This window comes from Vitis riparia, chromosome 18 (genome assembly GCF_004353265.1).
Source record: "Vitis riparia cultivar Riparia Gloire de Montpellier isolate 1030 chromosome 18, EGFV_Vit.rip_1.0, whole genome shotgun sequence".
NCBI classification, from domain to species: domain Eukaryota; kingdom Viridiplantae; phylum Streptophyta; class Magnoliopsida; order Vitales; family Vitaceae; genus Vitis; species Vitis riparia.
This window is the reverse complement of record NC_048448.1, coordinates 19184126-19203030: the sequence shown is the minus strand read 5'-3', so window position 1 is coordinate 19203030 and position 18905 is coordinate 19184126. Positions and strand designations below refer to the sequence as shown.

General features: G+C 37.4%; 1 protein-coding gene and 1 pseudogene across 1 annotated transcript; one reads left to right on the top strand and one right to left on the bottom strand.

Annotated features, from left to right (window-relative positions):
* Positions 1–774: 774 nt before the first annotated feature.
* Positions 775–9336, top strand: LOC117906622 (putative 1-phosphatidylinositol-3-phosphate 5-kinase FAB1D). The gene is given in 12 exon segments (XM_034819727.1): positions 775–933; positions 1013–1354; positions 3228–4076; positions 4298–4632; positions 5083–5209; positions 5340–5377; positions 5379–5493; positions 6562–6983; positions 7094–7464; positions 7546–8039; positions 8112–8378; positions 8675–9336. Coding segments are annotated over 12 exon segments (3807 nt in total). The 5' UTR covers positions 775–837; the 3' UTR covers positions 9026–9336.
* A 1585-nt stretch (positions 9337–10921) lies between these two features.
* On the bottom strand, positions 10922–17219 carry LOC117906142 (annotated as a pseudogene).
* Between the last annotated feature and the right edge of the window lie 1686 nt (positions 17220–18905).

Genomic DNA, 18905 nt, shown 5'->3' with positions numbered 1-18905 from the left:
TTGGAAAAAACTCTTTTTCACTAACCAAACGGGGAATCAACATTTTTATCTCTGGAGTTATAATCAGGAAAATTCATTTTCATAATACGTAGATGTATTTTTCACAACCAAAAAAAAAAAAAAAGGTAGATAACAGAATTGCAGATTGGTTGCTAATAAACTTCATTGTAAAAGAAATCTGTTTTAGAGAAGAGGGTTAAAATGGAGTTTAAATGATAAAATTTTAAAACCATGTTTTGTTTTAAATGTTTGGTACAGTTTCTATGACACAATGGATAACTGGCTTTTAAGTGGACTTTATTTTATGTGGTATCTGGTTTCTGTTATTGAACAAGGTCAATTATTGAGATCCTCTTAATTCTTTTCATTTTTCACCAGATCATTTGGTTACCAAACAACACCTTAGATACCATCTTTTTTCTTCTGTAGGCTCTTTTAAGGAGGACAGAAGAACTAGGATGATATAGTGGGAATTACCATCTTGGTGCTTAGCCAAAATAGTGTGCATGTATCTTAATGTAGTGCTTAAATGGGGCCTTTATTTTCCTTTCTTTTCATGTGCTTTCTTCATTTTCAAACAAAAGATGGTTTTCAAGCCTTATTTTCTCTCATTTTTCTCCTTCTTATTTAAAGTAACACACCGTGAAAACTGTTAAACCCTGATATCTTATTTTTCACATTTTTTTTTATTTAGTGTAAAAAAATATAACGGATCTTAAAATAAAAGCATCATGTAAATGTTAGCTGGGAAATGTGGGAAAACCTGAAATTGATGTTTGGTTTTGCAGTCAAGTAATTAAAGGACTGGTCTTTAAAAAGCATGCTGCTCATAAGCACATGCAGACAAGGTACAAGAACCCTCGACTATTGTTGATTCAGGGCATGCTTGGTCATTCTTCAAGTGGGTTATCATCATTTAATTCAATGGATCAGGTAAAATGGTTGGCATGTGTTTGTTATTGATCTCTGGGACATATGAAAATATATTTTCTGATCATTTGATAATGAACAGGAGAAGGGTAATCTGAATTCTGTTCGTGAGATGATAGATGTGTGTCGCCCGAATGTAGTTTTAGTGGAGAAAACTGTTTCTCGTGATGTGCAAGAGACTTTTCTTGAAAAAGGAGTGACACTAGTCTTTGATATGAAGCTCCATCGCTTGGAACGAGTTGCTCGCTGTACTGGTTCACCAATAATGTCCCCTGGAACTTTAATGAGCCAAAAGCTGAAACATTGTGATTCCTTTCATTTTGAAAAATTTGTGGAGGAACATGCTAGTGTGGGTGAAGGTGGAAAAAAGCCAAGTAAGACCTTGATGTTCATTGAGGGCTGTCCTACACGGCAAGGTTGTACGGTGAGTATCCTCTTTTCATGTTAGTCTTATTTCATGATATTCTAGAAGTTTTAATTTACAAGGTTCATTGTGGGCTGTCCTACACAGCAATGTTGCACTTGAATGCTGGATTTTGTGCTTGAACAGTTGTAAAACGTCATAAATTTCTCTTTCAAGGACATACTCCAAACAAAAGGCCTCTTCCTACAATGAATAGCTCCATTTGATGTTTTACTTATAATTTTTTTTTCCAGCATTTAGTGGTAACCTTTAATGATCTTTAATTGATGTATTATATTTCTACCAAGTCATATACATAGGTCTCGAAGTATGGGGTAAAAGCTTCCACTAGTGTCTTGCGGGTACTCTTTTCTCCTCCTCTTCTTCTTCCCATTCCCTTTTTCCTCCTTTAAATGTATAGTTGTTCTATTCTTGCCATATTAGGATTTCTTCATCTCATTGTGGAAAGCCTACCTCCATCAAAATGTTAAATTGTACCATAAGTATGATCAAAATGCTAAATTGTACGGTAAGAGTGCCTACTGCCAACAAAATATACCAAATTGGACTGTCCCTTTAAAATTGGTACATTCTGTGATAGATCACCTGGAAAATAACAGTCACTTGCATAAGTACTTGCAAATTGGATAGCACATAGTAAAACCGGTTTGGAAAAACACTATTGGCTAATTTATGACAATTAATGTGAACATTATATACAAGAAAAAGGTAAGATGAGGAATCCTCCCCTTAAAAAGAGAAAAGAAGAAGAAAAGGAATAGAATGCAAAACTGAAAAAAAAAAGAAAAAAAGTTCAAATCATTTAAACCTGCAAAACTGTCAGATAGGGTTTCAAGAAAAATCTCACTAAACTGAGCTCCCTTCTTAGTATTTCAAGCGACTTGTCCTAATGAAAGGATATTATAGAATTCCTCTCAAGATTCTGGATTCTCATATTATCATGATCGAAGGTGCTTTAGGATTCCCCATAGTCCCATTAGAAAGAGAAAAAAAGAATAATACTTGAAGAATCTCCTTTCACAAAAATATTAGAGATCCACAAGGAAGAAGGTGCCCCAGGCTCTTTGCCTTTATGGCAAGCCCAAAACACCAGGTTTAGAATAAGCTCATATGCCAACAGCCAATTGGCCTGGGTTCTCTAGAGAATGCTCATCAAAATTGAGCTTGAGAAACAGCACAGGTGGAGAAGTTTATTTAGCACTAGTCTGCTCTTTACTCTTGTTTCTCTGGCAAGTAGCCTCCCAGTCCTTGACAATGTTGCTCAAATGATATTAGCTAATACCTTGGAAACCAGGAGCTACAAAATAGGAGAAGTATCATGTCCCTGTTGAGGGCTGGCTGTATGGGCACAGGCACAAAACCTGTTATTTTCAAAGCCTGGGGGAAAGCTTTGTTCTAGGCCATGAGAGGCTGTCTCTATGATGCTTTAACTTAATTGTTGTAGAGGCACAGGGCTTCAATGGTGACCCTTCTGATGCAACGAAAAAAGGAATCAGTTTGTTCCTCATACTTTTTATTTTGTATGCTCCTGTGATGCAATTTCTCATTCACTTTGACCATGCCTTACTGTTCCTTTGCGTTTCCCTGGCCATTTAATCTATAACTTCCTGTTTTCCTTTTTGGCACTTTATGAGATGGTTTTCCTTTGGTCTTATGATATTTCAGATATCTGCATGACACAATCCTTCTTCTTTGTGTATATTGGGTCTGTAGGACCACACTGGTATTGGGTGGTATATAGAGTTTTCTTATATGTGTGTATTATAATTCTTTTATTTTTTATTTTTTGCCACAAGTTTTCATGGCAGCTGCTCCTTGTGAAGTGTTCCCTTTATTTATTTGATTAATAATTCATATAATCTTGATGTTGCAGATTTTACTGAAAGGAACTCACAGTGAGGAATTGAAGAGGGTTAAATGTGTTATGCAGTGTGCAGTTGTTATGGCATATCATTTAGTTTTAGAGACTTCTTTCCTTGTTGATCAAAAAGCAATGATCTCTACTATTCCTTTTGATGGGTTAGCAAATCTAGCGCCAACTAATACACGATTCCCTGTTGTTGGCTCTGGTAATTCAAGCGCCTCTTGTCTTGAGGAGCCTATTGCCAAAGATGATGCATTATGCTTGAGTGATGTTCCTGTTTCAAATGGATTCCTTGAAGGAGTGTCCACCCTAAATTTGGAATTAGAAGGTGATTCTTCATTATCTTATGAGCCATATAACCCAGTTGTTCTTTCGGGGTTATCGTCTCTTTCAGCCTCCATAAAGAAAGTTATAGGGGACAATTTCCCTATTGTATCCTCAACTCCTTATCACTCGCTATCTTCATACTTTGGCTTAAATGGAAAGGAACACCACAATAAGATCATGACGTCAGTTCCAGTTTTGAAATCTCCAGAGGCATTTGAAAATTGTGATATTGAAGCAAAAAGTGGTTCTGATGAAGAGAAGTCACATGATAGCGAAAGACCACTGTCACCCTTGGCTTGCTCTGATGTTCCTTTGAATGACGTAAAATCTGGTGGCAAAAATGAAGACCAAATGCAAAGTAAGGATGACATTAGCACAGTTTTGGACTCCCAGAGCATTTTGGTTCTGATGTCTAGTCGGAATGCATCAAAAGGGAGGATTTGTGAGCAAAGCCATTTTTCTCATATCAAGTTCTACAGGAACTTCGATGTTCCCCTTGGGAAATTTTTGCAAGATAATTTACTCAATCAGGTTTCTGAGTCTCCATTTATTAGGATGTTTTAAGTTATTATTATTCTGTCACTTGGGCCTGTCAAGATTACTGAAGGTTGCTTGAGTCATTTCATTTTTCTAGTTTCAGTGTGATGACTTAAATAACACTCAGCTCTATGACATGGCATGGTGTGATTTGTTTTCTAGTTTCTTTGCATTAACTTGAAGTTTGCACTGATAGAAACTGCTGCACTATGCAGAAGCATCAATGCCCCACATGTGGTGAACTGCCAGAAGCTCATTTTTACTACTATGCACATTGCAATAAGCAGCTTACCATACAAGTTAAACAACTTCCCACCAAGTCATGTTTGCCTGGGGAAGCAGAAGGAAAACTTTGGATGTGGAGTCGCTGCGGTAAATGTAAACCTGAAAATGGAATCACACAATGTACAAAAAGAGTGTTGATATCCACTGCTGCTCGTGGGTTGTCCTTCGGAAAGTTTTTGGAGCTCAGTTTTTCACAGCTGTCTTCACCCAGTAGGGTATCAAGCTGTGGGCATTTTTTTCACAGGGACTTCCTCTACTTTTTTGGGTATGATTTGTAGTGTAAATATGCTAGTTGTCATTTAGTATTACTCTTTTGCCCATTATGATGAAAGGGATATTAATTCCAGAATTGGGCTGGGTTTCCACGTTCTACAAGAGGAAATATTTTCTGGATTGGTTAAAAATCATGTTATTGGCATTGAAATGGATTAAAACAAATCCAATCCGATTTTATTGAATTTTTTAAAAGAAAGGAAGAGGGGGACAGGGTCAAAAAGTGTTGGGCTTGGGGAAACATGTCCCAGGTTGAGTGCCATTTCACCCTTTTGAACCTGCTGCTTGAGTGCACCAAGTAATTCAACTTGAGAGAACTGTTGCAAACAAATGAACACTTTTGGCACTTGCTCTTCCTTCCTATTGTTATCGTAACCTGCAAACGACATCCTTAAGGTTTTGTACATCCTAATGATCCATGGTATCTTCATGCATTGTCCAGGTTAGGTCCCATGGTTGCAGTGCTCAGATATTCTCCTGTCTCAACTTATGCTGTAGCTGTACCTCCTCATAAGCTGGAATTCAGTAATTCAATTAGACAAGAATCTCTCAAGAAGGAAATGGAGAATGTATGTTGCCTTTTTAATTTGCCTGCACCACATGGTTATATACTTTTGTCCAATGTTGAATGTTAAATTCTTAGCTGCTCTTTTATTTCTTCATTTCAATTAGAAGTAATATTTTTCTCCTTTTATTAAGGTCTACATGAAAGCGATATCACTGTTCACAGAGGTTGCTAACTTTGAAGAAGATAGCATCTCGGTTTGCAGGCTCTACTCTGAATCTTGGTGGCTCATTGAAAGAATTTTCTGATGTTGAAGAGATGTTAAGCCAGGAGAGATATGAATTTGAGGTTAGTTTTTTTTTCCTTGTAGTTGTTTTTGATATCTTATGACTTTTAGAATCATTGTGGCAGAGATCCATCACTCTTGTGAATGCAGTTGTCTCCTATAAATTTCTCTCTACCTAATTTTGTCTGTTTTCTGTGGAAAGATATTATTTGCCACATGGGTGGATGTTTTTCCATGTATTTAATTGTGCATGCATGCATGTTATTGTCATTACTGTTAAGATTGGTGTATGTAGCCATGGTTTGAAATTAATATATTATTAGCTATTTCTGCATTATCAAATTGGCACTCATTTTCTAATACGAGGGAAAAGTTAGGTTCTTATCATTATGTGATATGATATCATGTAAATTCTTGCACTACTCTGGGGGTTTAATGTCATGTCCTCAACTTTAAGCAAAAATATACTGTTGGCTCTGGAGTGTTAGGATTAAAACACCCTAATCCTATTTTAAAAAACAAGAATAAACTAATGCAAAAAATTAAAGCACAAGAACACATGGGATTTATAGTGGTTCACTCTCAATGTGAGGGTTACGTCCATTTGTAGCCGCTATAGATTTTAACTATGATCAAATGGAGATTGCAAAATAATCACAAAACGCCTCGCACCCTCTAGGTTTTTCTCTCTACCTTTCTCTATCTCTCTTAATACATTGATCTAACCAGTCGACTACCCTAAAGATGACATAATTAGGGTAATCAAATTACATATGTAAAATCTCCAAAATATCCCAACTTAAAATACCCTTTACATACAGAATTCTGTCCTTGGGCAGTTGCCCTCTTCAACCCCCACGTTGACCTTACCGCAAAGGTTGATCCGTGTGCTGTCTTTGCCTAGGGTCAATCTATGCAAGGGCAATCACCGTTAGGATAATAATTAGGCTCCACACATCTTAACATGGAGCTCCCCTTCCATGTTTCATTTTTGCACTTTTGCTCATGCCCTCATCTTCTAACTTCAAGGAGACAAGGTTTGCCACGTACAATTCCATCAACCATGAGCTAAAGTTTGATTTCCTTTTGTTTTTTTCTTTTCTTTTTCTCTCTGATTGGTGGAATTTCAGGTCAACATTCAAAAAGCTATTGTTAGGAATGGGAAGCCAGAGCAGGCCATTTATAAACTTCTCAGCTTGAACAGATTACTCTGGGAGCTTCAACTTGAATCATGCTTATGGGATCGGCGTTTGCATACACTACTCTCGCCTGATTCTTCAGTGGTTGGCACTAGTGCCACTCATAAAGCAATTCAAGGGCTTCTGAAGAAGGATGGCATTGCTGGTAATGGAATCCTGCGGGCAGAAAATATTTTGGATACTGGCGATAAAGGTTTCTATAATAATGGCAATGTGAAAACAAAGTTGGAGACAAGAGATCAGGGAAATGAGTTGTCAATCAGGGAAATCCCTGTTGAGGGTCCTGTTGAAATGTCTAGAGAACAAGCTGATCCATTCAATTCATCAACTGTGGCTGTGGATACTGAGGGGTCAACTTTGGGGAATTTACACACATATGGATCAGTCTCAGAGAGACCTGTTTTCTCTGACCATGTTCATTCTGGTGATGAAATTGCAAAGGAGAGACACTTCCATCCTTGGATCATTTAGAAGCTGTTAGAATCATTCCTATTACCGGAGGACTTGGACACAATGATTCTTTTGGTGGTCTAGATGCATCTCAAAGGGGTTCATCTCATCCATTGGCATGCAACTTGGAGAAGGCAAAAGGATGGATCTGGTCTCCATTTCCAGAAATTAGGAGGGATTGCATGAAGGATCTCCAGGGAGGTTACTTGCCCAAATTTGAATCTATTAGTAGCTACACACCAGAATATTTACCCTCAGCTTATCAACTGATCATTGAGGAGGGCTCAAGGCTGCATATCCCTCTTGGTACTGATGATTATATTGTCTCAGACTATGAGGGTGAACTTTCAAGCATAATCTCTTGTGCCCTGGCCTTGTTGAAGGATGTACCTGTACCAGCAGAAGATTTTGATGAGGGTAGTAGGAGAGAGAGAGGATTGGCCTTTCGAGCATTGGAAAATTCACACAGCCTGAATCGAATTACGTCAATGCCTTCATCTCATTGGCATTCAAATGGTTCTGTGGATTCAGATGGAAGTGTTTCTTCCGAGGAGTCTCTCTTCTCCAGTTTTGATGGATTTAATTTGTTGGATTCTCTGGTTTCTTATGGTGCTATTCATCCTGAGGTCTCTCTTGGAGTTGCAAAATCACCTGGAAAGGGTAAATATTCAGTGGTTTGTTTATATGCCAACCAGTTCCGCAATCTTCGAGATCAGTGCTGTCCATCTGAGCTTGATTACATTGCCTCCCTCAGCCGATGTAGGAACTGGGATGCCAAAGGTGGGAAAAGTAAATCTTTCTTTGCTAAAACACTGGATGACAGGTTTATCATAAAGGAAATTAAGAAGACAGAATTCGAATCCTTTATGAAGTTTGCTCCTGATTATTTTGCTTACATGAATCACTCCTTCACATCGGGGAGCCAAACTTGCCTTGCCAAAATTCTTGGGATTTATCAGGTTTGTTGTTATACCTTTCTTACATTTAATGACTATACTTCCATTTTTCTTAGCATTTGAACTACTTTGCAGGTAATTATTAGACAGACAAAGAGTGGGAAAGAGATGAGACATGATCTGATGGTGATGGAGAATCTTACTTTCTGTAGAAGCATTACTCGCCAGTATGATCTCAAAGGTGCTTTACATGCTCGATACAATTCAGCTGCTGATGGTCCAGAAGATGTTCTCTTGGACCAGAACTTTGTTAATGACATGAACACCTCTCCTGTGTACGTTAATAGGAAAGCGAAGCGTGTCTTGCAGCGGGCAGTTTGGAATGACACAACTTTCCTCAATGTGAGTTTTCTGCTGACAGTTTCTATTAATAATTGTGGCAAGAGAAGTCCTAAAACATGCCTGAACTGTTAATTAAGTGCATATAGATTTTATCGCATATGGTTCAATCACCACAGTTTACTGTTAGATATCCCATGTGTTGAATTTTCTGAATTTTTAGAAGCAATAGTAGAGTGGCAGCTCACGTTTCCAGATTTACCCTGAACTCCAATCACACCAATGGCTTATAATGTCCAAATCAATAATACGTCACTGGATTAGCTTCTGACAGTTCTGTGTTTTGATTAAACTTGCAGTCAATTAATGTCATGGATTATTCTCTACTGGTGGGAGTGGATACTCAGCGGCATGAGCTTGTTTGTGGCATTATTGATTATCTCAGGCAGTACACATGGGACAAGCAACTTGAGACATGGGTCAAGTCTTCCCTTGTTGTCCCTAAGAATGTTTTGCCAACCGTCATCTCTCCAAAAGAGTACAAAAAGAGATTCAGGAAGTTCATGTCTACATACTTTTTTAGTGTCCCAGATCACTGGTGCTCACAAAGGTCTTCCAATCCTTGTGAACTTTGTGGCATCAGAGAGGACGAGTCTTCTTCTCAATTGAAAGCCCAGAAGCAGGGGGAGCAAAATGATTTTTCAGCTTGAGTCTTGTTCATTCAACTATTCAGTGTTTTTTTTTTGTCTTTTCCCAGCGTTTATTCATTTTTTCTCGAGTTAGTTTACAAATACTGTACATAGCTGGTCATCATAGTTTATATATAGCCCTGTTATTCTGCGGTTTTTAGCGAATTCCTGGGGATAGTTTCTTTTCAATAGGTCATATATCATGTCCAGGTTGAGTCATACATAATATAATTTTTGTAAAGCTTATCAAATGTAGAAAGCCCACAATGGTGAAGGACAGCTGTGATTATTTTGATCAATGAAATTTGCATTTATATGGTCATGTTCATCAATTCTGGGTTGGAATGTTGCCGGGATATTTGTTTTAACCTTAGGATTCGGTTTTTCTCGTTCTCTTAGTAATGAAATTGTCTGGAGGAATCATGCAACTTCAGGAAGAACATGGCTTGAAACATCTACGGAAGGGCTTGAACCTGACATTACAATATCACCTCCCTCAACTTCTATCATACTTGTTGCGGCATGTTTGATTTTCTGCTCTCTAAAATAAAAAACAGGTTTCTAATTAAAAAGATGCAGTTGATAAATTTTTTTAACTAAAAACAATGTTTTAAAAATTGTGTGAAATTGCTGTTTTTAAGTGGCTTTATAAAGTGTTTTGATAAATAATTGAAAACATGAAAAACATTTTAGTAGTTTTGAATTGTACATAAAGTACAGGGATATGGTTTTTTATATTTCAGTTTCTTAAACAGTTGAAAATAATTGAAACCTGTTTTTAGCTCGAAAACTGTTTTCCAGAACATTGCCGAACATGCCTTTATCCCTATTATCCTTTGGGCACTTTGTTTGAATTGGAATTTAAACATTCTACCTTGTAACATGATGAGAGCTGTCTTGATTGCATGCCATGATCCTCCTGGAATGTGAACAAAGGCAACCTCATTTCTGAAACCAAAAGCAAATGCTGGTGCAAGGAAAGTTTCCCTTTGGAATAGAAGGAAAAGGGGAAGAGCATTACTTGTTCCCTTCCTTTCAACAAAGAATCTCATGTTGCCTGCTCGTGATATAAGCTATGATAACATTCCTCCTCCACCCCCATCGCTAGCTGGGGATGGATAACTCCCTCCAACAAGATCTGATAGAGAGTTATCTACCTGACAACGGCAGCTACTACTGCTGGGAGACCGATGGCACTGATGAATCCCATTTCATATACGTCTCAATGCTATCCTCAGTGGCACTGCTAGGCTCAATGTCCTCTTGCCTACCGCCACCATCCTTGCCTTCACCATATTTGCTCCCCTCCTCACAAATGACGGCAAATGCCACACGCTCAACCGCTGGCTGATGGGTTTCTTCTTGGCCATCTCTGCAGCCTCTTGCATCTTCTTTTTGTTCACTGATAGCTTCAGAACTGCAAGGGGAAGGTTGTACTATGGCGTAGCCACACGCAATGGGATATGGACTTTCAATGGAGGCCGGAGGAAGCCTTGCGCGCCATCTGAGTATAGGTTGAGATGGATTGATCTCTTCCACGCATTGCTTTCATTGATTGCTTTTCTTACTTTTGCAGGCTCACACAATGATGTTTTGGAGTGTTATCATCTGGAAATGTCCAAAAAGTGACCAACTCTGTTCCTTTGGTTGTTGGGTTTGTTATAAGTGTGTTGTTTGTGGTGTTTCCTTCTAAGAGAAGGGGAATTGGGTATCCCTTCTTGTTGCAGAGGATGCTTTGTACACCAGAATTTGAGAGAGGTTTTGTGTTAAAGAAACAGGAAGCCCTGCTAGTTTCCTCTGTACAATGTTCAGTTGAATAAGGTTTGCAAGGAGAAAATATACCATATTATTACTACATTATGCTGAAACAAAAAACAATATGTCATGTTCTGATAAATAACCAGATAATGAACCACTTATCAGCTACCATACTAGAAAAAAATGAAGACATGATTCAAGTACAAAGGCATCGAAGTGGAACTGATGCACCTGGTGGTTTTCTCTCTCTCGAATAATAGCTTCCTTAATCATGGGCAGCTTCTGGTGACCTTCTTCATATGTGATTCACTGCACCATCAGGAGGGATAGGTCAATACCAGCTGGGTGCCCATTATCATACTGGAAAATGGGCTGAACCCGTGCCATATTTTGACGAAATCTGTCCCTCTGCCCTTTAGAAAGCTTCTAAGATGACTCACAAGCCAGTTTGGCAGCAAAGAGTCTCTAACTGCCACAAACACTGAAATCTGAATAATCCACCATCCCTTCAAATGGGAGTTCGATGTTATCACTGACAATGACAGGTATACAGAGGCTTTGGATCGCATCAAAAAGTCGGCAGGAAGTAGGGGTGTCCCCAGCAGGGTGCAAGCAGAACTCTGATGTTCTCATCCTTTTATTGATTGCTCCTACCAGTGGCATTAGGAAAGCCTTCTTCCATAATAACACCTTGCTCATTTACCAACAAGTCCATAATTTTTCACGTACCAGGCCTCCCTGTTAATAGAAAATTTTAATGGTGTTACAACTTATGAGCATCATTCACAAAAATAAAAGGTAATTTGCACATGGATTTTCAACACAGCAAAAGAAAGGGTACTTTGGAATAAGATGGTTATCTTTCATTACATCATAAAAATGACAAAAGGAAAATCTTGACTTCTCGAAATAAGGGGTGTCAAAATAGCAGCAGATAAAATGTCAGAGACTGTCCTCTTTACATATCCCTTTTGGATTCCAATATTTCAATAGGTGCCAAATCCAAGGTTTTTTGAATATTTGAAAAATTAGTTGAAACAAAAATTTTGTCCATGTCCTGGTTCCATAATCTTTTCATTATCCAAATCATAGTTTGGAATCCATCAAATATGGTGGGAACTGCGTACTCAAGATCCTCCTTTGTATGTATGTGATGTAAGACAACCTAGGATGGTTGCCTACACTCAAGGGTAGGTGGGCTAGGGTTTTATTTTTAGGGTGTAAGGAGAGGAATAAAGAATAAATTTTATGGTAGAGAAAATTATAAAATAAGAATAGAGAGAAAGAAGAAACAATGAAGAAAAGATGAAAAAACCTTAAAGTCTCACTAAGGCCTTCTAGGAGTCTCACCTAGAAAAAAATCAATGGAGTCTCACCATTGAGGGTTGCAACCTTGCAATGAAGAAAATATAATATTATTCATCATTCATCTCTTTGATTTACATTGATTAGCCTATTTATAGGCTTCTTTAAGAAATTCAAAGTCTACTAGGATTCTAATGACCTATTATGATTCTAATTCTAATTATAACATTCAAAGTCTACTAGGACTCTAATAACCTATCATGAGTCAAATTCTAATTATATTATAACTCAGTTAGCTAATCCTAATTAGACTCCACAAATATTAATCCTAATTTAAGTCTAAGTAATATTAATCCTACTTTATTACAACTAATACTAATTCCCTTTCTTGATATATATTTTGAAGATTCATCCTCATCAGTATGTGTGATAAGCAAATAAAGAAAACTTGATATTGAACCTCTCCCTTTGTTATAAAGGTCTTCCTTTCATGCATAATGATCTCAAAACTTTTGCCCATGTCCTATTTACATAAACTTATCAAACTTGGAACCTCTGACATCCCACCCCACACTACATCTTTTGAGCCTTACAATTTGGGTCAGCCTCAAGAGCATACTGTGGAGGTTGTATGTTAAAGAAATCTTACAGAGCAAGCATAGCAGTTAAGCTCCTGGTTAATGATCATAAATCCTTTTGGGAAAAGTACATTTTCATGTGCTCATTGAAAATGTATGTAAAATGGGAATCTTTTCATATTTCAAACTATATCATATGATCCCAAAATATTTGTTTGTTTTATGCACTTTTAGATTAAAGGTGGTACTGAGGTATTATCCTTTAATAATGTAGGTACTACCTTTGACTTTGGAATATATCAAATTTTGATTTTTTTTTTTTAGAGGCGGCTCCTCTTTTCCATTTTTTCTTTCAAAGTTTGTACCAAAAACACATTTTTCCCAATTTTTTTGATAGTAAAGGGTACTTATCCTATGCTATTATTTTCAATCATCTCCTATCTAAGACTCCTATGCTCACATCACATGCAAATGACTCCTCATCTTGTATATTATGCTGCAGAAGGAAGGTTCTAGACACTAATCCTAAATTACTCATAGAACTGCAGAGGCATCTGCCCAGCACCTTGGAACTTCTAGTAGAGAAGACCACAGAATTCTAGAAACTTCTGAAGTTATGTGGAATGCTTCAGAGTAACGTTGACTGTGGAATAGTATGGAATGCCTTATAACTAGATATAGCCAGGGGTATATCAAATGCTCCAAAGTTGTTTAAAGACTTGTACATAGTTGAACTTGTATAGAAGGCTCTAGAAAATCTCCAGGATCCCATTTTTTGGAATGTGTTAAGTGTGTCTATTATGAATAGGAAAGGCCTCACAGCCATAAAGCACAACAAGAGTGGAAGAGCTCTGAGGCAAATTAAGGCTCTTACCCTTGTATTATGCAATACACGTGCATTCTTCAAGCTTCCAAGTGTTCCATTTCATGCATTTTTGCTCCTATACATTGATTGGCATTTGGTAAGGTGAGGCTAACTTAGCAGCCACACTTGAAGTTGTAAAAGTGACTCATAGGTGCTTGGGATATCCCAAGTGTGTGACACATATCTCAGATTATATGAATCACCAAAATCAATAAAATAATACAAATTAGTTGTTCAAATCTTTCACACTTTAACACAAAGAAAATATATTTTTTGGGTAAAAATTTTAAAACTTTGATTGTTTCTTTACTTTAAGGGAAAAAAAATCTAGTGGATGTGTTATGCAAAATACATTGTTAGTTAGCCAACATCCTTTTCTCCAATATGTTCTACCTATTAACTTCAAAATTTTTTAGTGCAATATATTTACTCTCCAAGTTATTATTTTTTAGTTTCACTCTTACTGCTTTACTTGATTTTGTAAGGATTTTATTTTCTGTATTTTCTTAAGTTACAGTTTTCTTCTCTCACCAATACACATGCATACATACACAGACACACTCTGATAAAAAAACATACATACATGTCACACACACTGACACAGATATATGAATCTGTATTATATAAACACACCATCCTTTATTTTTCATATATGATCTTAAAATGATCTCCATTTGATCCTCCTCAATCCACTTCTTAATAGGTACCTATCAATAACCTAACTCCAACAATCTTGATATCAAGCAAGTGCAAATCATCTAAGTAAACAAAAAGATCATGCTACAATCAATAGAAAAACTGTAAGTAATTGATAACTACATTAAAATAATTCTCCATAGAAATTTTGCACTGACCCGGTGCCTATGTTTAGCCCCTTTAAAGTAAAGAAGAGTCTGACGTATCTGGTTTTCTGATAAATGCAGCCTAGGAAGTAGATGGGTGTATGGCACAATTACATCTTTAAGCAACGAAACTTGTGTGTGTTGTATCATTTCTGACAAGCTGTTATTGGATGCTTTTGAGTCGAGCTTGTACCATCCTCCAAAATCAACCACTAGAAGGATAGCTGGAGCAATCTCAGCCTTGACATGCCACATTGCAACAGGGTCTGCCAAAGAATGCCTCAAGTTTTAAGATTACCTGACAATCCACAAACTAAATCATAAGCTGCTAAAGCATCTTCTAATTTTTTTCTTAATTAACATTTTTGGTAGCCAGTAACAAAGGAGCATGACTATATTTTCACCTTATTGGTAAAAAATGTAACACCAAATGAAATAGAGCATTGTAGAATAAATAAGATCATGGTTTTGTAAATATTCTCAACTTGACTTTCATAATTGCCGAGAGATAAAAGAGGAATTGAAGTGTGAGTCATTGGAGAAGATTGTTCTTTTCTATCAAAAACTGCCATATACATATTATAGACATAAACAAATAAGATAAGTCTAAAAAAGGTTGGAAAAGTTCAACCAAAAGTGATATGTTTCTAATATTAATATTAGGGAATTTTAACTGAAGTCAAGGAAACTGATTCAACCATTGCAGACAACTTCCAATAAAAATTTGAAATATAAGATGTGCTTTAAAGCAACTTGATATTGCTTGAGAGTTTGATGATTAAACAATTCATTCACTTCAAAATTCAAGAGAAATCACAGAAACAACTGCAATTTGTGAAATTAAATGATTCCTTCAAAGATTTATGTATATTCAAGAATAACAATTTACCAGTTCTATTTATCGGTTTTTACCGAGGCACCAAGCATTGGAATTTAAGAGAATCCCAAACACATGGAAATTGCCCAAAGAAATTCAGTTAAGTTTCTCAACAGAACATGCCAAAAAAGTGATAGGAATAACTTAAAATCAAACAGCTTCAATGCTCATCAAAGATGTGATGGCTCCTTTTTCTTCAAATCCTCTGCCAATCCCTCATGCACCTATAGAGAGAAAACTTAGGCTTCTAAACTCAGCTATCTGCTCTTCTAAGCAGCTAGAAAGTCAATTTATGAAGCATGGTCATAGCTAAACTAGAAAAGGATGCCTTTACAAGCAATTTCAAAACTAATCAGAGGAGGAGTCACATTGTGAGTTTATCATATAAGGAGTGAACTACTTAAGCAAAATAGTTTGAAAAAATGTTTTGCTGGATAGACTTGAGTGCATTGAACTAGTTGATAACAACGCGTTCTCTCAAGATAAAGACATCCGCCATTGGAGAATTTGGTCAAGAAATTCCATTCAAACACAAGAAACAATAGGGTAAAAATGAAAAGCCCCAAATGATAACCCTAGGGAACAACACTGGAGTCCTCTCACCCACAATCCAATCATAGTACAGTACATGATTTATTTTCTTGTCCCATCTTTACCCAGAAGTTTCTTAGTATCTTCTACATATCTGAAACATCCAATCTTAAAATCCAAAAAATGGATAGGAAGTAAGTGAACATGGAAAAGGGCTTCTAAATTATAATCATAATTAGCTTCCCCTATTTGAACAAATAATTGTTCTTCCAGGCACCAATCTGGTCAACTCTATCATCTTCTCCAAAACTGATCCAGCTTCTGTTCATGCATTTAAAAAATGAAAAGAACAGTATAACCATCCACTAAGTGATTCATCTCCAAACTTTTCACTTGAGATCTACTATACATGTTTTGAGGAGAACACCCATAGACATATATGATGCATCAACCTCAAAATCAATCTGAAACACTTGCTAAAATAAGGAAAATTTAAAGGAGAAAAAAAAAATGGAAAATCGTCCGCACAACAACAGAATGAAGTATTAACTGCAGAACTTTGGGCAAAAACATAGGCAACCAATCACAAAATCAATCACTAAAATTGAACAAATTTAACACAAGAAACTCATGACCCACATAGCAAATCGATGAAAAGCAACACTAATCAACAAATCAAAAAAGGAATTCGAAAACGAATCACCATTACCAGTAAGAACAAACACATGATCTCGCCCACCAGATCGCTTCCAAGCCTCGGTCCCCCTGACAAACTCCATCACCTGCCTCTGCCTCTCATAATCCTCATTCCCCTCCTTCTTCCTAAACACCCCTTTGCCCACACCCAACTGTATCTCAGCACTAATCGTAGCAAAAAAAGGCACAAAGACAACATCAGCTTCATTCACATCAAAAACCCGCTTCGCAAAAGACCCATATCTCAACTTTTCAGGGGTCATCAGATCCCCCATTATCCAGTACTCTGCACTGTACTGTTTGATCAGTGGATTCTCGGGATACGGCGGGAATTTGAGAGTTTTCCCCATTTGGGTCCTTCGAATTTCTCTATCCGCTTCGCTCCCGAGCCTTGAATCGGATTGCAGAGACCAGTAGGTGTCGAGGAGGCCGTAGTTGAGGGATCTGGGGAGGTCTGCAACGTAGACTTTGATGGAGGCTTGGGGGTTGTCTGGGAGATGAGAGATTGAGATGAAATGGATTTGGACTGGTTAGCAGTGGTGAAGAGGAAGAACAGAGAGACTGAAAGAATGGAGATGAGAGTGAAGAGGAAGAGAGAAGAGACTGAGCAGAGAGATGGGTGGAGGGTTGAGGTGAAGCTGGTGGCCTTCAGAGCCATCGTTGCAGTTAATTTCTTCCCTGCTCACTCCTATTCTCCACTCCCTGGAAGAAAAAAGGGCAACTACGTTGGTTTTTATACTAGTAAATTTGTCACCAGCATATATATCCTAAGGAAAGTTGTGTTTGGAGCCGGCTATTTGAAAGTACTATTATGGAAATCAAACCCCAAGATTGTGGAATATGGGATTTGACCGTGAATGGAAAAACTATTATTATTCTTGTGCACTCCATGCTTAGTCCCTTTTCTCTTCTCAGGGTACCCTTTTACAGTCTCCATGTCTGCAACATTTAATGTCTCCATGTCAGCAGGATATATCTGAAATTTAATAAAACACAATAATCTAAAAGTTAATGATGTTGGGTTACTTAGGATATATCTCCTCATGCCTGACCCGAGAACACAAAATTTCCCAAACACCCAATCTTCTTTCTCTCATTTTAGTAAAAGAAACCCTAAAACCTCCCATCTATCTCCACTATCTCACAACCCAATGGAGAACTTCATCGTAAGAACACTGAATAACTAGCTAGGTTGAAGAAGTGTAGCTGTGAGTATTTCGGAATTAATAGGTAGGACCCATTCATTCTGGCTTGAATTGTTGAGATAAGTCGATGAATATGAGCGGCCATAATCAACATCTAGTCTCAAATCTACAATTTCTTTTTACCGTGTTGAATAAGTTCTCATATCTATTGAGATTCTCCAGTCTCAAAACTTCACCATCAGATGATAAATAATTTTATTTTGTACTATAGATTTGGGTTTGGACTTGAGCATAAAAAACTTCCACTTCCAGTAGCTATTGTTTCTTGAGAGTATAAGATTTATTAACCGAGACTAAGAGAGCCTTACCATGACAAAGTATGAATATAGAAAAGGGTGGCATGTCAAAGCTTACTCAGTCACAGGTTTTTGAAAGAGCCTTGGACATCAATGGACTTAGCGAGCTCTAACAATTGCAAAAGGTTGTAAGTCGCATTGTTATTTTGCGAACTGTACCTTAGGTACTACCTAAATAGCCTTTAGGTACTACCTTAATATACTTTGGGTACTACCTTAAGGGACCTTAGGTACTACCTTAGTTAAAAGTTGGGTTCTACTTATCCCAAGCCTAGGACCTTCCTTTGTGACCCTTAGACCATGTCATTATGTGATTATCTTGTGTGGGCAAGTGGTTCACCTTTGGTTTTTTGTGGATTGTACCTTAGGTAGTACCTTAATCTACCTTAGGTTTTACCTTAAGGAACCTTAGGTACTACCTTAATTAAAATTGGGTTCTACCTATCCCAAGCCTCGAACCTTCCTTTGTAACCCTTAGACTATGCCATTATGTGATTCTCTTGTGTGGACAAGTGGTTCACCTTTGGTATTTTGCGGACTCTACCTTTGGTACTAACTTAATAGCCTTTAAGTACTACCTTAATCTACCTTGGGTATTGCCTTAAGGGACCTTAGGTGCTACCTTAGTTAAAAGTTGGGTTCTACCTATCCCAAGCTTTGGACCTTCCTTTGTGACCCTTGGACCATGCCATTATGTAATTCTCTTGTGTGGACAAGTGGTTCACCTTTGGTTTTTTGTGGATTGTACCTTAGGTACTATCTTAATAGCCTTCAGGTACTACCTTAATCTACCTTGGGTACTACCTTAAGGGACTTTAGGTACTACCTTAGTTAAAGTTGTGTTCTACCTATCCAAAGCCTTGGACTTTCCTTTGTGACCCTTAGACCATGCCATTATGTGATTCTCTTGTGTGGGTAAATGGTTCACTTTTGGTTTTTCGTGGATTG